Source organism: Ranitomeya variabilis, chromosome 1 (assembly GCF_051348905.1).
Source record: "Ranitomeya variabilis isolate aRanVar5 chromosome 1, aRanVar5.hap1, whole genome shotgun sequence".
NCBI lineage: Eukaryota > Metazoa > Chordata > Amphibia > Anura > Dendrobatidae > Ranitomeya > Ranitomeya variabilis.
In genome coordinates, this window is record NC_135232.1 from 443,238,266 (window position 1) to 443,260,935 (window position 22,670).

Sequence of the window (22,670 nt, forward strand, 5' to 3'; positions counted from 1 at the left end):
TCCAAATAAAGGCAAGACTACTTAAGAAGGCTGTTCCACATTATTAAGCAGCTTACATTTTTTGCCAAAATGGGAAAGAAAAAGGATGTGTCGGCTGCTGAGAAGCAACAAATTGTGGAGTATTTAGGTCAAGGCATGACTACAATCAACATTGCCAAGACACTTCATCGTGATCATTGCACAATCAAGAAGTGTGTAGCTGATTCCCAGCACACACGTGTGCGTGCTGATAAGGAAAAATTGAGGACTCTTTCCAACAGGCAATTGCGAAAGGTTAAAAGAGCAGCTGCAAAAATGCCTTGTCATAGCAGCAGACAAGTTTTTGAAGCTGCTGCTGCCTCCAACGTCCCCAGAACAACAAGATGCAGGGTCCTTCAGAGGTTTGCAGCTGTGCGTAAGCCATCCTGCCGACCATCTCTATCCACTGCACACAAGTAGAAATGGCTCCAGTGGGCCAAACGATACATGAAGACTGACTTCCAAATGGTTTTGTTCACCAATGAGTGCTGTGCAACGCTCGATGGTCCAGATGGATGGAGTGGAGGATGGACACCCCATGAAAACACGGCTAAGGCGCCAACAAGGAGGAGGTGGAGTAATGTTTTGGGCTGGAATCATGGGGAGAGAGATTGTCGGCCCCTTTATGATCCCTGAAGGGGTAAAGATGAACTCCATAATCTATGTGGAGTTTCTAAAACAACACTTCCTGCCATGGTTCAAGAGGAAGAACCGTGCTTTCCGCAGCAAGATCATTTTCATGCATGATAATGCACCGTCTCATGCTGCAAAAAACACATCTGCATCTCTGGCTGCTATGGGCATAAAAGAAGACAAACTTATGGTGTGGCCACCATCTTCCCCTGACCTCAACCCCATTGAGAACCTCTGGAGCATCATCAAAAGGAGTATCTATGATGACAGGAGGCAGTTCACATCTAAGCAACAGCTCCTGGAGGGTATTCTGTCCACATGCAAAACAATTGAAGCAGAAACCATCCAAAAACTGACAAATTCAATGGACGAGAGAGTTCAGAAGCTTCTTTCGAACAAGGGGTCCTATGTGCAAATGTAACATCACCTAGAATAAAGTTTTCACTTGAAAACTGTTTGATTTCATTTTGTAATAAGCTGATAATGCTTATAACTTCACAATTGACCATTTTTTTGTTCAAAAAAAAAAAAAAAAAGGTTGTGCATAATAATTTGGAACATGCATTTTGAGTGTTTATTTTTTTTTAAAAAGATACTGTTTTCATAGGCAGTTTTTTCCAAAACATTGCAATTATACTAGAATAGTAGATGACTGGAAAATAACAATGACTGCAATTCAGATAGGTAATTTAGAGAAAATTTGAGGAAATATTATTTGCATAATAATTTGGAACACAGTGTATAACTGCATGCTCATATCCCTATATTGGAAGAATTTTTGGTGCTTTTCTGACTAGTCTCTTGTGTGGCTTGCTCCCTGGCGGCTTCTCTCTGCCCAGTGCCCTTGAGTGACAAGTCTCTCCCTGCGTACGTGTAAAGGGATAAACCTGTTGTTTGCTGGTAGCAGGCAGGGAGAAGCCGCCAGGATGCACCTGTCTGACTAGCCTCTTGTGTGGCTTGTTCCCTGGTGGTTTCTCTCCACCCACTGCCCTTGAGTGACAAGTTTCTCCCTGTGTACGTGTATAGGGATAAACCTGTTGTTCGCTGGTAGCATGCGGGAACAAGCAGCCAGGACGTGCCTGTCTGACTAGTCTCTTGTGTGCCTTGTTCCCTGGTGGCTTTTAAACTATATATGGTAGAAATCATGCAGTTAATGTCGGATACATACTGCCCTTTAAGTTTACTACCTACATAAAATGACTCACACAAGCATAAATAAAACATCAATGCACTTTATTAATTACATCTAAGGGTATGTCCACACGTTCAGGAATTTTCGCGTTTTTTGCAAGTTTTTTCACTATAAAAATGCATAAAAAACGCATACATATGCAGTCTATCATTTAGAATGCATTCCGCAATTTTTGTGCACATGATGCATTTTTTTCCGCGAAAAAACCGCATTGCGGTAAAAAAAGCAGCATGTTCATTAATTTTGCGGATTTTTTGCATTTTTCCCACTATTTAATGCATTGGGAAAAACCGCCAAAAAAAACACGCAAAAAAGCACAAAAACGCATGCGGATTTCTGGCAGAAATGTCCGGTTTTTGTCAGGAAATTTCTGCAAGAAATCCTGACGTGTGCACATAGCCTAAAAGTAAAAGAAGCTTACAACAGATAAGTTAAAAGAACAACATTCCAGCGGTCACAAGCAAATATAAAACAAATACCATTAAGATGCAGGACACATGAATCTAGTATCAAGAGAGACAATTTTTTTACTTCTGTTTTATAAGAGTTTATACAATTATTAAGGAGGTGAACACAATGTATAGAACACAGGACTGCCTATTGGTATTGTTAAAGGGAATCTGTCAGCAGGTTTTTGCTACCTCATCTGAGAGCAGCAAGATGTAGGGAAATAAAGCTGAATCCAACGATGTATCACTTACTGAGTGCAGCCGTTCTGATACATCAGAGCTTTTAGATTTAGAATAAAGCAAAGCTGAGAAAGCTAACCCCGCCCAGAGCAGTTTCTGCGTACAAAGTCTATAGGCAGTGAGCTGCTTGTCACAGGAGGGGGAATTGCTGGACCAGTCCGGCAATATTAATCTGATAGTGATAAATCCTTCACAGTTAGTAAATAACAGCAAACACTTTGACAAGTGACACATCCCTGAATTCGGTGTTTCAGCCTCTATCTCCTGCTGTCTTCAGATTACATAGGAGAAACCTGCTGACAATGCTGAAACCTGCTTTAATGCTAATGGAACTAACATTTCATTAATTTACTCTCAAATGTTACATGGAAAGAAGGTCTACATTTAGGGTTACTAAACGTTTCTGTAGATTACATCTACATGTACAACAGGTGTCCCATCAGGTATATCTATTATTAGGAGAAAATGCTATCCTGGCAAGTCTTTCTTCTTCAGTCTAACATAATAAAATATGTCAGAGAGAGCTCTAATACAAGAAGTGTTGAGCCACAAAAGACATTACTGTGAAGATTACACATTCAGATGTGCACTGAGCACAATGTAGCTCAGTGACAAGATGAATAAATGGCCCTCCACAAAAAAGCTGTATAGTACAAAGGAAACAAGAAAAAGGAAATCCAAGAGTGGAAGAGATCTAAGGCTGCTTTCACACATCAGGTGTTTGCCATCAGGCTCAATCTGGCGAATTTTGAAAAAAACGGATCCGTCGCAAATTGTGAAAAACTGATGCGACGGATCCATTTTTTCGCTGGATCCGACTAGCTTATCTGGTCCGGAGCTGAATAGCTGGTCTGGAGAGAGGGAGACAGAGAAAGAGAGAGTTGGAGAGACAGAGAGAGAGACAGAAAGAGAGAGAGAGAGACTCTCGGAATGGAAAATGCATGCTTAGTTTAAAAAAACGGAATCCGTTGCCGGATTCCATCATTTGACGGACCCGGCGCCATAGGGGTCCATTATAGCAAACGACGGATTCGTCGCTGTGTGTTTTTTCGACGGACACAAAAACGTTACTATGTCCGTTTTTTGTGTCCAGCGAAAAAACGCACAGCGACGGATCTGGCAAAAAACGGATGAAATGTGAGGCAATGCGTCACTAATTCAAGTCTATGAGAAAAAACGGATCTGGCAGCAATTTTTGTCGGATCCATTGTTTTTAAAATTCGCCGGATTGTGACTGATGGCAAAAACCTGATGTGTGAAAGCAGCCTAAGAAGGAAGAACTGGAGATACTTGGAAACTCCATCAGAAACGTGGATGACATCTCACCTCTTGCACGGCTCGGCTCTGCTCAGAGCTGTTATCCAGACACTCATATAGTTTCCGGAGAGTCGCTGAGACATGGACTCGACTGTCAGTCTGACTGCCCTGGCTCATGAAGGAAAGCACCAAGCCCACTCCTAGAATGCAGCCAACACTGTGCCAAGGAAAGTCAACAAATTCTCATTACAATCTTTTTTGTAGTTCATTTTTATTATTACCATATCATGTGTCTTCTTCCTCGTCATATTTAAAGGGAACCCGTCACCCCCTCCAGGCATTTTTAACTAAAAGAGCCATCTTGTGCAGCAGTAATGCTGCATTCTGACAGGGTGGCTCTTTTAGTTATTGGTGCTGTAACTGCCGAAATAATCAGTTTTGTAATTTGTCCTAAATACCTTTTCTTCAGTCCTGGAGGCAGGCCTTTCCCCCCTGCTGCAGACGCCACACAGCCGTCACTCAAGTCTTCTTGGCGCCGCCTCCTCACCGCTGTTTTGAAATGAGCCGGCGCCTGCGCTCTTTTCTCCTGCCTTGGGCAGGCGCAGTGAGCGCTGCCCATCTGTCCTCATATGCAGTCTAGCTGACTGTGCCTGTGCAGCCGCCCTGCCTGTGAATCCCAGCCCCGTAGTATGAATAAATCAGAAGACACTGCGGGGCTGGGATTTACAGGCAGGGCGGCTGCACAGGCACAGTCAGCTAGACTGCATATGAGGACAGACGGGCAGCGCTCACTGCGCCTGCCCAAGGCAGGAGAAAAGAGCGTAGGCACCGGCTCATTTCAAAACAGCGGTGAGGAGGTGGTGCCCGGCGCCAAGAAGATTTGAGTGACGGCTGTGTGGCGTCTGCAGCAGGGGGGGAAACGCCGGCCTCCAAGACTGAAGAAAAGGTATTTAGGACAAATTACAAAACTGATTATTTCGGCAGTTACAGCACCAATAACTAAAAGAGCCACCTTGTCAGAATGCAGCATTACTGCTGTACAAGGTGGCTCTTTTAGTTAAAAACGCCTGGGGGGGGGGGGGGGGTGACAGGTTCCCTTTAACTTCCATGTTCTCACTAATTTATGTGCTATCCGACTAGTGGTCCACTACTCTGCTTCTACACCTCGTGTTCTCGCTAAATACTCTGCTTCTACACCTCTGAAATACTGGTTAGATGAGAACCATAGGGACAGTTCATCAGTGCTTTTGTGCCAGTCTTTCTGGAATAAAAGTGGTTCTAAGGTTAACTTCGCATATCGATGTGTAGTGTCAGTATCGGTGCCATCAGTGTTCTCCATTAGTTTGTTATCCGCGTGTCCGTTCTTACCATCAGTGTGTCATCAGTGTTTTTCCGGTATGGTTAAAGAAAAAAATTAAATGAAAAAGCTTCTCCTATACTTTGCAGTGTTAAACACATACAGTATACTGATGCCATCCTTGTGCGGTACGTGCTTTCCAAGGACCCATAGACTTCTACTGTCCCTTGTTATTCAAGCAATTTGAAAAAATGGACATGTCTCCGTGTGTCTTCCTAGGAAACTAAGTCAATGTAAAAACACAGACATGTGCATAGCACCATAGGTTATAATGGGTACCTGTGTAATCCGTGAGAAAAAAGGATACCATACGTATAGGAAACACGGACATGTGAAGGAGGCCTTAAAATGAGATCAGAATAGGACATGCTCGGATTCTCACATTTGTATATGATTTGTGAATAGATCCATGAAAGTCTATGGGGCCATGTGCTGTCCAATAAAAAAAATCAGTCCGTTCACAAGATGTGAATGCAGCCTGACAGTGACTATTGATTTGCACCTTATTTATTAATTTGCAATATGTTTCCATTTACTGGGTTTCATCTGATTTTTGAGGGGGTTTATCATTATCGGTGTGGTTTTGGTTGTCCAGATCTTTTAGCACAATTCATCATTTGCGACTTGTCAAAATACTGCAAAATTCTTTTGCACAACAGTACTCCAGCACCCCAGTGTAGTGCAAAATCTGTATTTTTTTATTTTTGTATAGTTGAAGCCTACCATGTAACATTTCAAAGCTTATTGAAAGAATTGTGCAACTTTTAACTAAAAGGCATAAAAGGCACAAAAAACACTGTTTGTCAATTAATCAAACATTGTGCACCAATGAATTCAGCACAACACCCACCAGGGCAAATGAAAGACAAGACATTTTTTCATTCATATTAGAAATATGCAAATAATGAATCGGGGCCCATTTGTTTTTTTTTAGAAAACCATTCCTAAAAGTGTGAATGCAATCAAGAGCCTGTATCAAAAACACTTTCTGCACGCCAAAACACAATCGCCATAGATATAAACAGGGTGGTCCAAAAGTAGGTGGACAGTATGTGTAATAGGGTTATGAAGGGGGAGATTTATCAAACATGGTGTAAAGTGACACTGACTCACTGGCCCTTAGCAACCAATCAGATTCCACCTTTCATTTTCCAAAGAGTCTGTGAAGAATAAAAAGTGGAATCTGATTGGTTGCTAAGGGCAAGTGAGTCAGTGTCACTTTACACCATGTTTGATAAATCTCCCCCTTCATAACCCTATTACACATACTGTCCACCTACTTTTGGACCACTCTGTATATATGCATGAGGATAGCCCTTAGGGATATGCCTGTTATGTATACCATATAGGTGGCTCAGTGGTTAGCAGCCTTGCAGCGCTGGAGTCCTGGGTTCAAATCCCACCAAGGACAACATCTACAAGGAGTTTGTATGTTTGCTCTGTGTTTGCGTGGCTATCATGAGACTGATTAGCACCACAATTAAAAAATGGTGGCGTACAACTAATTTACAAAGCCATTCAATGGGCAACATATGTAACTGCAGGGGAATCATTAAGGTCATAGACCTCAAAGTAAAAAAAAAATTGCTTAAAAAAGGTGATATTAACGATCTCCATATCTATAAAGACAATTCTAGATGTTGAAGTTAAAAGTGATGGAAAAAATGGGTTTTCACAGCACAATGGTCTAGAAATGATGGTCTCAATCATTAATAAATATTGTTTCAGAGGCCCAACAAGACCTCAGACCCGGCTTTCTCTAGTGACCCTCTCCTCGGCTTTTAGTGCATGTAGCATTTATGACAATGAGCACATTTTCATTGAACAAAGACTTTGACTTACTGTAGCCATTACAGAAAACACCAGCAGATGGCAGTAGAACACAGAGAAATAATGGCCAACAAAGAGTAAGGGCTTGTTCACCAGCAACCATGGTAACCCGCGCACATGCAGGACAATTTGCGTAAATGGCTGCCTTTCCTGTGCCAAATGATCCTGTGCATGCATCAGAGCAGAAATGCCCACGACACACAGGTGGCAAGAGCTACACTTACCATGAGAGGCAGACTACACAGGAGTACGTTCTGCTCCATTACTTTTATATCTGTATTTATAAGTATCGGGAGACGTTACTGAGGACTCGGCACGTTCTACCCAATAAGTGCCGCATGCTATATTTCCACTACAATGACAGACCCCATTCAAGTCAATGATTGGTTTGGGAGGGGGATTATCAAAGACTTTTCACAAGCTTTCCAATTCCAAAAAGTCTCACATTTTGCTGCACACTTTTGCGTGACATATTGGACGCTACTCTTGCCACTTTTGTGGGTGTAAAATGGCTGCTTAGCTATGCAAATAAATAAAAGCCTGATTTATGACTATTTAAAAAGTTGCCAAAAAAGTCCCAATTCTGCAGCCATGAATTTAATAGAATGTTTCATCTGTTGCCTTCATTTACCCTTTATTTCTAAAAACTTTTCATTTTTGGCAGCACCCCTACCCAGAAAACCATTTCATCAAAAGGTAAGCATCCTCCTTTGGGTCCACTTAAAAAAAGGGAACAGGTCGGTCACTGAAGCCAATGATCCTGGAACTACAAAGACTAATGCCAGAATGTGGAGGTAACTTGCCAAAAGCCAGCTCACTCTCTAACACGCCCCAATCCCAGAAATCAGGCCTTCCCACTAGGACAAGCCCAGTCACATGAGTGACGTTACATGGCCGCTACTTCATGTCGTACATACTTGGGCTCCAGGCTGGAGTCAAAGCAGCAGCTTTCCAGTGAGTCCAATGATTTCATTATCAGCAAGTTCATCTGCTGCCCAGAGGTATCACTGTACAGAAAGACACAAAGGGGTATCAGCGACGGGGCGACAATTCGGATCCACTATTACATGGTATCACATAAGGCCACTTCTACACGGACTCATTTCACAATGTCAGCAATTATTTCTAAACTTACATCAGTAACTTGGAAGTTATAAAGGGAAGGTCTAATCTGAGAGCATAATGTATAGAAAGAGACCCTGATTCCAGCTAGGTATCACTTACTAGGCTGCTTGCTGTAGTTTTGCTAAAATCACTTATATTTAGCAGCAGATTATCACTACAGGACAAGTAACCTGCTGCCTCGTAGTCCTCCATATTCATGAGCTCTGTGTAACTCCGCCCCAACACAGATTGACAGCTCTCTGCTCACGCACAGTGTGCACAGGAAGCTGCCAGCCAGTGGGGTGGGCGGGGTTACACAGAGCTCAGCATTCAGAGGACTGCTACATCTACAGTAGCGAAAACAGGACTTTTATCAAATCTACAGCAAGCAGCCGATAAGTGACACATCACTGGGATCTGCCCCTTTTTATGCTCCTCTCAGATGGGTTGGCAAAAACCCGCTGCCAGGTTCCCTTTAAAGGAAACCTGTCACAGGAAAATGTAACCAGCCCCCTTGTTTTACATTATATTTAAAGAAGCCTATGCTAGGCAAGATCCTCCACTTACTCCCCATAATCTCTAAAAATCAGTGCCCATGAATGGTAGCTATTCCTATACATACCTAACTTTTTCCTCGCACAAGCGGGAGAGGAACATCCCAAGTGCCAGTCCCATATGAACTTGAAGAGCTTGTGAATCATCTTCTTCTGGCCGCCCTGGTAGCCTTGCTGTCAAAAGGTTGAGGATGTCCTCTACTTTTTCTTTACAGGACACGACAAGTATTGGGACCAACAGAGAGAGCGCTGTGGCGGCACAAGACCGGGCAATGACACTGGCAGTGTTCTCACCAGAGTAGGATTTCTGGAAGATAAAGAAATAACCGTCCTTGTCAATAAGAAAACTGTAAAGCCACTCAGATGTCCACTCATCTAAAACCACCTCCGGTAAGTGGCAAGGCCAGCAGGTTATCTCTGCCGATGACTCAGTAGCAAGTCATTCTTAATTTTGGTTAATGGCTCATATACTCTCCTTTGGAACAAAAGGCTAATGTCAATGTTGTATCTCACAAAAGTCATGTGACCGCTGCTGCCAATCAGCGGCCATTAATCAGCTGCATGACTCCCTGTTCTTGACTGAATATTCAAAAACTCCTGATTGCTATATTACGAGACTGCAAAAAAAGTAAAAAAATCAATGCTGACATTGCTGGAACTGTGAAGAATGAAGAATATTCCAGAAGCCCATCACCTGGGATTGCTTGCTAGACCCCTGTGGTAAAAGCTCCCCTGGGGCTACTCTCCCCATTCACACAATAAAAGCCCCCAGTAAACTAAAGTCGGCCAAACATGCCAACAGTCCAGTGTGTATGGCTGCCTCTTCTCGGCTCTCACTAAGGCCGGTTTCACATTTGCGGTTGTGTCCGCAGCGTTTCTTCCGCAAATATCCGCATGCGCTGTGTATTCCTATATTTAACATTAGGGACGCATGCGTCTACGATCGTTCATGTTTTGCCGCGTTTGACAACGCATGCGTCGTTTCGTCGTCTGCAGTTTGGCGCGGTAAATGCTACATGTAGTAATTTTTAGAGGCGTCAATTTGCCGCCTGGAAACGTATGCGTCGATTGCGGAATGAATGCGGCAAAAAAACGCATTGCTGTCTATATGAACGCATGCGTTGCACCAGAGAAAAACATGTCTAGAGACTAATTAGCCCCCCCCCCACATACAAGGTGATAAAGGGAGGGAGTGGACATTTGCAGGTCACTACTCAACAGACACAGAAGCAGAGCAGACGCAGACTACATCCTTGGAGGAAAACAGGACACTGAGCAATGTGAGTATATCCTAGCCAATGCCTTTATTTTCTATTTTCTGTCTCTATATGTCCTAATTTCATTTCTTTCTTTCTACATGCATCAGAATGTCGTCTTCTTCTTCTGATGAGGATCAAACGCATGGGCCTGCACAAGGGGAAAATGTCAGCGAAGTGAGTAGTCACCTCCTCAGATTGGTAAGTATTCACTGTCACATCTACACATATGACAATTTTTGTTTTTCATTTCTTTAGAGCTCTTCTTCTACTGCGGTAGAGACTGGGCAGGAGCAGCGGAGTCACGGTCGGGTGGCACGGCGGCAGCGTGTAAGTATACCTGTCAGACTGTTTATTGTATCCTCACTTTACAATTCTTGAATCTTCATTTCTTTACTTTTCACTTTCTTTCCCTTTTGCTTCTGCACTATTTTTTTTTTGTACTTTCAATATTCATGCCATTTCTCTGCTTCTGTTTTCGTTCTTCCTTATGTTAATGTCTCCAATATTAATGTCCTTATTTTTTTTTTAGGTTCCAGAACGGGATGAGGACCTAATAGACAGTGACCACCTCATCTCCCTGGTCCATGAGCGAGTCCCGTTGTGGGACACCCGGGATCCACTGCACTCAAACAACGTGACGATTCGGCGCCTATGGAATGAGGTGGCCACAGCGTTGTGGGATGGCTGGGACAACGCCCCGACTCGGGTCCGAACTGCATTTGGTAAGTATTGCAATGCAGTGTGATGCAGCCAAGACCTTGGCCGTGCTCACACAACTGTGTATGATGAGAGAAAGTCATGAAATTTTCTCTCAGCACACACAGTTGTGTGAGCACGGTGAAAAGTCCATTGCCTAACCATTATGTTTTGTTTTGTCAACAGTGGCCAAAGTCAAAACACGTTGGCATTCGATGAAGGACCGCTTCAACAAGGACCTGCACCAAGAGAGCCGTGTTCCCAGTGGTTCTGGAGCAAGGATCCGAAAATACAAATACCACCGCATCCTTGCATTTTTGAGACCGGTCCTTGCACAGAGAACGTAAGTATATTGTTGGTGAAAAAAAAAAGATGTTTTGTAATGCATTTGTCTGCCGTGACACTAGCATTTTTTGATCACTATTTTGCATCAGTAATTGTAAGCCAAAATCAGGAGTGATTGATAAATGCAGAAGTGGAGCATATGTTTTTAGTATACTTTTCATCACATAGTTCCACTCCTGTTTTTGGCTTACCAATAGTGATGTAAAATACTGACCAAATACTGTTGGTGTGACGGCAGCCTACACAACAGTTCTATAGTTATCAAGTCAGGTGTCAGAAATAATGAATTCATGATGCACAAATAAATGGCTCATGAATTCATTATTTCTGACACATGTCCTGGTGAGTATAGATATGCCTTGTATCACCTCCATCGTCCCTTCATATTTAGCATCAGTATTTGTAAGCCAAAATCAGGAGTGATTGATAAATGCAGAAGTGGAGCATATGTTTTTAGTATACTTTTCCTCGTACTGTAGTACTCCTGATTTTGGCTTGCAAAGTCTGATGTAAAACTCTGTCCAAATACTGCTAGTGACCTCAGCCTTAATCTCTGTTTATATTACACAGGACTTTGCGTTTTGTAAATGTTTGGTCTTACATTTTTTTCATTCTTTTTTCACAGCACATGGAGCACCACTGTTGGCCCAGGTTCCGGAGCGGTCCTTCATCAGTCAGCCACGGACCCGTCCCAGCCATCCTCCAGCGCTGCAGCTAGTGGGCCTGCCACACTAACTGGAGACCAGGAAGCTGGTCCATCAGGTGATCCCCTTCCCCAGTCCTCTGCCCATTTTTTTTGGGCTCCTCCCGGCAGCGGCAGAGGGCCGCGGAAAGGTCACTCATGCCCGAGTTTTTGCACTTGAGCTCGGTCTTCCGCGAGGGACTCAAGGTGATGGGTGACCGAATGGATACTGCCATTAGCCATATGAGTACACGTATCCATGAGGTTACCACAGCCTTGCCCAAGTGAAAGCCGACCTCCAGAGGCCAGCACATCATTTTTTTAATCAAATTGAACAGGGCATGTCGGAACACCTTTCTCCCGATTTCCAGATTAGTGTTATGCAGGCCTACAATGCTGCTTACGTGCAGGCTATGCAGCAGAGTCGGTATTTTCAGCAGACAGTGGGGGCATTTCCACCTGTGCCCACACTGTCACGCTTTACCTCAATGCCGAGCTCTGCTGCATACCACTGAACGGCCACCTCCATTCCAAGCACTGCCAGACACCACTATAGCACCACCACCATGCCGAGTGCTGTAAGACAGCCCACCGCCACCACCATGACAATCGCTGCTCCTGCTTGGACCTCCTCCAGTGCCACCACCATGCGGCAGCCGCAGGACCCTGGCATGGCCTTCACTACTGCCACCACAAGAGCAATGCCGCTGCCGGACCCTGCCCTGGCGTTCCCAGCCACCACAAGAGCAATGCCGCTGCCGGACCCTGCCCTGGCGTTCCCAGCCACAACAACAATGCCGCTGTCGGACCCTGCCCTGGCGTTCCCAGCCACCACAACAGCAATGCCGCTGCCGGACCCTGCCCTGGCGTTCCCCGCCACCACAACAGCACTGCCGCTGCCGGACACTGCCCTGACTTTACCAGCCACCACAACAATGCCGCAGCACAGGCGCACAGACCGTGACAGGTCGGCCACCACGGCCAGGCCAATACCAATGAGCCCAACGAGGCTCCCAGGACAGCTGTGCCGATCCAAGAAAGGGAAAGGAAAAAAAACCAAAAGACAATAGCTATCCCTCCCCCCTCACCTCCCAATGTGTCTGTAATGTCTGGTTTGTCTCACCCTTCCAGTGTGTCTCTGCCCTCTCATGTGACTAGTCCAATCCCCGAATTTCCAAACCCCAGTAATTTTATAGCACTTTCTCCAGCCACCCCTGCGTCGTCCACAGTTGGCCAGCCCTCACAGCTCCACACCCCCAATTTCGTCAATCAACCCCAAGCAGGCGCAGTTAATTTTTTATTTTAGTTTGTTTTGTTAAAATAAATATTCTTTTTTTTGCCCCCAATAAAGTTTGGTTAATTGCGTATTTCGCCGCCGGCAACACACACCGTGCGCCAAATCCAAAAATGCGCCGAACACTTTTTTTTGGGGTCACCTCCTAGCTCCAGTAGTTAGTTTGTACAACACTGAAGCTTTGTGTGTGTTTGGTATAGAGATATGAGGTTGCCCAAAAAAAGACAAATGGTATTTTCTCCAAAACCTCTTCTTTCTGTTTACTCTGTGACTTTTTGTCGCGGACTGAAGACAAAATGGTGCTAATACACAGCTGAATACACAGCAGAACTATACTCAACAGGTCGTGTCTTCAAAAAATCATTAGTTAAGACACCTGACCTGGTGAGTTGAGAAATGCCTTGTATTAACTCCATTTTTTCTTCTTTGTACATTAAATCTATTTCACACAAAGTGAAGGGACGATGGAGGTTATACAAGGCATATCTATACTCACCAGGACATGTGTCAGAAATAATGAATTCATGACCCATTTATTTGTGCATCATGAATTCATTATTTCTGACACCTGACTTGATGACTATAGATCTGTTGTGTAGGCTGCTGTCACACCAACAGTATTTGGTCAGTATTTTACATCACTATTAGTAAGCCAAAACCTGGAGTGGAACAATGTGAGGAAAAGTATACTATAAACATATGCACCACTTCTGCATTTAACAACCACTCCTGGTTTTGGCTTACAAATACTGATGTACAGTGCTGAACAAATACTGCGAATGTGACGGCACCAAGCAGCCATCGTCTCTACAGTCTGCGTCAAATAGCTACTGGTGAACCGAGTCAGGACGCAATGACGTCAACAACCTAAGCCCAAAAACCCAAAGTGGTTTGTAAAGGAAATACATAGGAGACATGGGGAAGATAATAAAGCACAATTATTTTATTACAAGAAACATTAACATTTAAAACATAACTGTTACAGACCAGAAGCCAACAGGACATTTTACACCATATTGTCCTGCCATGCCACACGTCCAATGTCAGAATCAAAAAAGGCAGCAAATTGGTCCCGCATGTGGCCAACTTCAACAGTTGACCGCAGCGGGTGATGCCGGTAATCAGGCAAAGGGTTTGCAACTTGTTCATCAAGTTCAATGGTGGGTTGCTCCTTAGCCAGAATGTAATTGTGGAGAACCACACAGGCTTTTACCACCCTATCAACTGTCTCCATTTTAAGATTTATGGCTGTTGCAAGAACACGCCATTTGGACACCATAATCCCAAAGGCACACTCTACTGTTCTGCGGGCCCTGGTTAGTCTGTAGTTATAGATCCATTTTGTGCGGTTCAAGTCCCGACTTGAATAGGGCTTCAGTAGATTTTCACTCATCTGAAATGCCTCATCCCCAACCATTACAAATGGCATCGGTGGGCCTTGAGTGTTGGGGAGAGGTCGTGGCTGTGGAAAATTAAAATTTTTGCCATAAACACGTTGGCCCATATCCGAGTTTTTGAAAGTCTGTAAATCGTTGCCACGGCCAAAAGCACCAATGTCCACGGCAATGAAGCGACAGTCCGCATCGGCTATTGCCATGAAAACTACGGAAAAATATTTTTTGTAGTTGAAGAACTGTGATCCTGTTCTGGCTGGTTTGATAATCCGGATGTGCTTCCCATCCACCGCACCCAAACAGTTGGGGAAATCACACACAGTCCAGAATTTATCAGCTATTTCCATCCACATGTCCTCGGTGGGTATGGGTATAATGTTATGATCCTGGTGGTAGGATCTCAAACTGACCTGACACATATACCCTGAATATATAGGACAAGTTCTGGGGATGTGGAAGCTATACTGACCGCAATCCTAATCCTATCCAAACACACTAAAGGCAGCTGTGGAGCGTTACCTGAAAACCTAGACGCCTCGTCACAGCCTGAGAAACTGACTACCCCTAGAGAGAAAGCAAAGACCTCACTTGCCTCAGAGAAATATCCCCAAAGTTTTAGATAGCCCCCCACAAATAATAACGGTGAGTTAAGGGGAAAACACAAACGTAGAGATGAAACAGGTTTAGCAAATGAGGCCCGCTAATACTAGATAGGCAGATAATAGATAGGTGTCTGTGCGGTCAGTACAAAAGCTATCAAAAGTAAACCACGCAGAGAATACAAGAACCCCCACACCGACTCACGATGTGAGGGGCGCACTCTGCACCCCAGAACTAACCAGCAAGCAAAAAATCACATAAAAGCAAGCTGGGCTGAACTCATAATATAATGAGAAACGTTTTCAAGGAAATAATGAGAAACTGAACAAGCAAACTTAGCTTCTCATAGCAGGAGACTGGTCGCAAGGAATATTCAGGAGAACACAGGATCAGGACTGAACACACCGACAGCAGGCGACAAGTAAAGGTCCAGGTGAGTTAAATAGGCCCAGCCTAGCAGGAGATGAAACAGCTGAGCCCAGCCAAGACCAGCCATATCGCTAAAGGCCACCAGAGGGAGCCCAAGAACAAACTCACACAGTACCACTCATGACCACAGGAGGGAGCCCGAGAACGGAATTCACAACAGTATAAATTCTTCACGGAGAACATTCCACAGAGCCCGGCAGGTGTCAAAAACTATTCCGGACAGGGTGGAAATTCCCAGGCGGTACTGGAAGTGGTGGAATGACAAGCTCTCTCCAGTTGCAAGAAATCTGTAATAAAATAAAGAAAAAATAATTTACAAAAATGCAAAGAATACATGTCAGACCAACAATAATTATGACTCGCATTTGTTTAGAATTATTACGTACCTTAATTCTGCTGGAATTGCTCTACGGAGCTGGGTGTCCTGTCTCCTGATGACTCCTTGAACACGAGCAAGCAACTCCAAAAAAGAGTCTTGCGACATCCTGGTATATTCCGGGAATTTGTCCGGGTTGTCATTGAGCTCGCCATACAGTGTGTGATATGCACCACGGCTCTCCCGCAGTTCTATAATGGGGTGTTGCCAAAAACGCCTACGCCGTGTCCTTCTCCATCTTTCACGGTTTCGGTGTTGCTCCCAAGCAAACGCACAGGCAATAAAAAGCTTGATGCTTAGATCCAGGTTGAAGTAAAAGCTATCCATGGGAAGATCCATCATGACACAGGATACAGTAGCACACTGTTAAGATTTCAGCAGTCCGAGGGTCTATATATAGAGATCCCATAATACACGCCCTCTGTAGTCCCATTGGCGGGGTCTGGTTATCTAAATTTTTCTCCTGTAAAATTTTACACCATGCGCAATAAAACGCAAACGCATGAAAAAACGCATAAAAAAGCATGTAAACGCAGCGTTCTAAAGCCGCATGCGATTACGCATGCACATAAAAACTGCTGCGTTTGTACGCGCTTTTCTGCGTTTTTCCTGTACTTGCGTTTGCGGATTAAACGCTGCGGATTCTAACGCAAATGTGAAAGTAGCCTTACAGAAGATGTTCGGGGGAAAGAAGGATCCGACCGATTGAATTTCAGCGGCTGATTGTTTTGTGGTCTCTGGAGGAGCAGTCTAACAACGGCTTACTGAGAACGGGAAGAATGCAGGAGTTCTGACCTGAGTGGAATACTCCTGGATATGGAAGAAATGGGAGAGAGACCTGTCTAATGTACATGGGAGTCTTAAAGAGGTTGTCCACTACTTGGACATCCCCTTCTCAATTACTGTGTTCCCCCAAAGTAAAATGCTAACCACTACATTCCCCTCCACCATACTGGTCCAGCGGTGTTGGCACTGGCTCCCCCGGGTCTCGCCTGCGGTCAATCAGCATCCATGTCACCCTTGAGACGTAACTGACACCCAGAAGATGTGGGCACTGCAGCTGCACTCTCCCGTCCTCCGGATGTCTGATTTGTCTGAAGGAGGATAGCACAAAGCGGCCGCAGGGATATGGTTATGTCACACGAGACCTGGGGGAACCAGTATAGGTCTAATTTTACTTGGGTATACCCGTAGCAATTGCGACTGGAATACCCCTTTTAGATATGTAACCTACTTTTTTTGTTTTCCCTTGTATAAATGTTTTCCCTTATATAAACACACTGAGCATATGGCCCTGATCTGATGTGAACGGTATGAACGATTATGGAACAGGGAGAGAAGGTGTTTCACAAAAACATTTCTATGATCCATTACACTAAAATTATATCTTCCTCCAATTAAGAGGGCCTAAAAAAAATACACAGTAGCCATAACACTTGCCCAAAACCAACAGTGACATCAATGAAACAGACAACAATTCATTCATTCTATTAGGCTATCTACAACACTCGGCGGGCTGCTGCAATAGTCAGCTGGCGGATGGCCAGCGTTATGATGGGAAAGCGGCTTCCAAGCAGATGGATTATTTCCAAGGGGATGAAATAATCTGGAGAAGTAATCTGCTTTATGAAGAGGAAAATGAGTGGTGGTTTTATGATGATAGTTATTGTGACCATTAACCTTTTCTTCTGCCTATGGAATATTTATGTGTACATAAGCAGCAGTGTGCTATTTTTATTTTTTTTACCGTGTGACTTTTAAAGGGATCTCATCAATAGATTCATGCTGCCCAAAGCATGGGCAGCATGAATCAGTGTGATACTCTGAAACAAGTACAAAGAAAGCAACCTGTCCGTCACGTGGATCAGGGCGGGAGAAGGCGGCCGGAGACGGCATTGGACTAGCAGGTCCGCTCTTCAAACTATGTTGGCTGTGAAACCTGAGAACGTTTCAGAGTACAATATACTTGTACGGAATCATACGGACAGACTGATTCATGCTGCCTGTAGTTCGCCAGCAGCATGAATCTAATGACAGGTTCCCTTTAAGGGACAATATTAATATAGTAAGGACTAAATAACAATCCTGAATACATTGGCTTGAACAAATCCTGGTGGTGAGGTGTTAAAAAAGGATTCTATAGAACAAGAGTTGGCAAGCTAACCAGATGGGACTGGTTGTCGAGAGGACACAGACATGGTGTAGGCTCTTAATGGACAAGACCTCGAGAAGGAAAAGATTCATACATTTATGAAAGCGCGATAACCCATTAATGCTCCATGACATATATCCATCATGGAGAAGGTGAAGGGGCGTGGAGTGGTCTCAGGAGCTGAACCTGCTCCACACATGGCAAAAAAAAAAGACGAGTGTATGAAACTAAAGGGGCATGAAACTAAAGGGGCATTCCCATCTCCAAGATCCTATCCCAAATTGTAGTGCCCCTATTGTATGGTCAATATTTATTTTTTGTATATACATATATATATTACATACATATATATATATATTTTTTGTATATATATTCCCTTATTCCCTTTTTCGCCCATAGTATCTTTTATTATAAAGCATTTGTCTTTTAATAAGGGTTTCTTCACTTGTTAGAATGACTTTTGAATCCTTACTAGTGATGAGCGAGTGTACTCGTTGCTCGGGTTTTCCCGAGCACGCTCAGGTGGTCTCCGAGTATTTATGACTGCTCAGAAATTTAGTTTTCATCACGGCAGCAACAAAGCCTTACATATGATATCGATATCACACAGAGCCATACATATATCACACAGAGCCTTACATATGATATCACAAAGAGCATTACATATGATATCACACAGAGCCGTACATATGATATCACAGAGCCTTGCATATGATATATCACATAGAGCCTTGCATATATCACACAGAGCCATACATATGATATCACACAGAGCCTTACATACATCACACAGAGCCTTACATATGATATCACACAGAGCCTTACATATGATATCACACAGAGCCTTAAATATGATATCACACAGAGCCTTACATATATCACACAGAGCCTTACATGATATCACATCGAGCCTTACATATGATATCACACAGAGCCTTACATATCATTTCACACAGAGCCTTACATATATCACACAGAGCCTTACATATATCACACAGAGCCTTACATATGATATCACACAGAGCCTTACATATGATATCACACAGAGCCTTACATATGATATCACACAGAGCCTTACATATGATATCACACAGCACCTTACATATATCACACAGAGCCGTACATATAATATCAGAGAGCCTTACATATGATATTACACAGAGTCTTACATACGATATCACACAGAGCCGTACATACGATATCACACAGAGCCGTTCATACGATATCACACAGAGCCGTACATTTGATATCACACAGAGCCTTACATATATCACACAGAGCCGTACATATAATATCAGAGAGCCTTACATATGATATTACACAGAGTCTTACATACGATATCACACAGAGCCGTACATACGATATCACACAGAGCCGTACATATTTCACACAGAGCCGTACATTTGATATCACACAGAGCCTTACATATATCACAGAGCCTTACTTATATCACACAGAGCCTTACATATATCACACAGAGCCTTACATATGATATCACACAGAGCCTTACATATGATATCACACAGAGCCTTACATATGATATCACACAGAGCCGTACATTTGATATCACACAGAGCCTTACATATATCACACAGAGCCGTACATATAATATCAGAGAGCCTTACATATGATATTACACAGAGTCTTACATACGATATCACACAGAGCCGTTCATACGATATCACACAGAGCCGTACATATTTCACACAGAGCCGTACATTTGATATCACACAGAGCCTTACATATATCACAGAGCCTTACTTATATCACACAGAGCCTTACATATATCACACAGAGCCTTACATATATCACACAGAGCCTTACATATGATATCACACAGAGCCTTACATATGATATCACACAGAGCCTTACATATGATATCACACAGAGCCTTACATATGATATCACACAGCACCTTACATATATCACACAGAGCCGTACATATAATATCAGAGAGCCTTACATATGATATTACACAGAGTCTTACATACGATATCACACAGAGCCGTACATACGATATCACACAGAGCCGTTCATACGATATCACACAGAGCCGTACATATTTCACACAGAGCCGTACATTTGATATCACACAGAGCCTTACATATATCACACAGAGCCGTACATATAATATCAGAGAGCCTTACATATGATATTACACAGAGTCTTACATACGATATCACACAGAGCCGTACATACGATATCACACAGAGCCGTTCATAAGATATCACACAGAGCCGTACATATTTCACACAGAGCCGTACATTTGATATCACACAGAGCCTTACATATATCACAGAGCCTTACTTATATCACAGAGCCTTACATATATCACAGAGCTTTACATATATCACAGAGCCTTACATATTATATCACAGAGCCTTACATGATATCACATCGAGCCTTACATATGATATCACACAAAGCCTTACATATGATATCACATAGAGCCTTACATACATCACACAGAGCCGTACATATGATATCACAGAGCCTTACATATATCACACAGAGCCTTACATGATATCACATCGAGCCTTACATATGATATCACACAAAGCCTTACATATGATATCACATCGAGCCTTACATATGATATCACACAAAGCCTTACATATGATATCACACAGAGCCATACATATGATATCACACAGAGCCTTACATACATCACACAGAGCCGTACATATGATATCACAGAGCCTTACATATATCACACAGAGCCTTACATGATATCACATCGAGCCTTACATATGATATCACACAAAGCCTTACATATGATATCACATAGAGCCTTACATATATCACACAGAGCCATACATACATCACACAGAGCCTTACATATGATATTACATAGTGCCATACATATGATATCACACAGTCTTACATACGATATCACATAGAGCCGTACATACGATATCACACAGAGCCATACATTTGATATCACACATAGCCTTACATATATCACAGAGCCTTACATATATCACAGAGCCGTACATATCACACAGAGTCGTACATATGATATCACACATAGCCTTACATATGATCACACATAGCCTTACATATGATATCACACATAGCCTTACATACTGTATATCCCACAGAGCCTTACATATGAATGCAGAGCCTTACATGTGATATCACACAGCCTTACATATGATATCACACACAGCCTTACATATGACAGCACACAGAGCCTTACATATGATATCACACAGAGCCTTACATAAGATATCACTCAGAGCCTTACATATGATATCACACAGAGCCTTACATATATCACACAGAGCCGTACATATAATTTCAGAGAGCCTTACATATGATATCACACAGAGCCTTACATAAGATATCACTCAGAGCCTTACATATGATATCACACAGAGCCGTACATATATCACACAGAGCCGTACATATGATATCACACATAGCCTTACATATATCACAGAGCCTTACATATATCAGAGACTTACATATTATATCGCACAGAGCCTTACATATGATATCACACTAAGCCGTACACATGATATCACACAGAGCCGTACATACAGCTCTGGCAAAAATGAAGAGACCACTGCAAAATGTTCAGTTTGTCTGATTTTTCTCTTTATAGGTATATTTTTAAGTAAAATGTAAACTGTACTTTAATTCTATAAACTTCTGACAACATGTCTACGAATTTCCAAGCAATAAATTTTGTATTTTTTTTCTGACAAAGAAAAATGGTCAAAATTTTAAAAAAACAGTGCTTTCAGACCTCAAATAATGCAAAGAAAACAAGTTCATAATCATTAAGAAACAACAATACTAATGTTTTAATTCAGGAAGAGTTCAGAAATCAATATTTTGTGGAACAACCATGATTTTTAATCACAGCTTTCATGCATCTTGGCATGCTCTCCACCAGTCTTTCACACTGCTTCTGGCACAAAAATGTAAGCAGTTCTTCTTTGTTTGATGGCTTGTGACTATCCATCATCCACTTGATTACATTCCAGAGGTTTGCAATGGGGTTCAGGTCTGGAGATTGGGCTGGCCATGACAGGGTTTTGATGTGGTGGTCTCTTAATTTTTGCCAGAGCTGTGTATCACACAGAGCCTTACATATGATATCACACAGAGCCGTACATATGATATCACACATAGCCTTACATATCATATCACATAGAGCCTTACATATGATATCACACAGAGCCTTACATACTGTATATCACACAGAGCCGTACATATGATATCACACAGATCCTTACATATGATATCAGACAGAGCCGTACATGATGTCACACAGAGCCTTACATATGATATCACACACAGCCGTACATATGATATCACACAGAGCCCTACATATTATATCACACAGAGCCTTACATATTATATCACACAGAGCCTTACATATGATATCACACAGAGCCTTACATATTGTATATCACACAGAGCCTTACATATGATATCACACAGAGCCTTACATATTATATCACACAGAGCCTTACATATGATATCACACAGAGCCTTACATATTGTATATCACACAGAGCCTTACATATGATATCACACAGAGCCGTACATGATGTCACACAGAGCCGTACATGATATCACACAGAGCCGTACATATGATATCACACAGAGCCTTACATATGATGTCACACAGAGCCTTACATATGATATCACACAGAGCCTTACATACTGTATATCACACAGAGCCTTACATATGATATCACACAGATCCTTACATATGATATCTCACAGATCCTTACATATGATATCACACAGATCCTTACATATGATATCACACAGAGCCTTACATATGATATCACA

General features: G+C 42.8%; 1 protein-coding gene across 3 annotated transcripts in view; it reads right to left on the reverse strand.

Annotated features, from left to right (window-relative positions):
• The window catches only part of FOCAD (focadhesin), a 426,882-nt gene that overhangs the window by 47,702 nt on the left and 356,510 nt on the right, over nucleotides 1-22,670 (reverse strand). For all 3 annotated transcript variants that reach the window (XM_077249466.1, XM_077249485.1, XM_077249475.1), the window contains 3 exons: nucleotides 8,703-8,941; nucleotides 7,894-7,983; nucleotides 3,859-4,006 (listed from right to left, as the gene is read on the reverse strand). In XM_077249466.1, coding sequence (XP_077105581.1) covers nucleotides 3,859-4,006; nucleotides 7,894-7,983; nucleotides 8,703-8,941 — 477 coding nt within the window. The remainder of the gene's footprint in view (nucleotides 1-3,858; nucleotides 4,007-7,893; nucleotides 7,984-8,702; nucleotides 8,942-22,670) is intronic.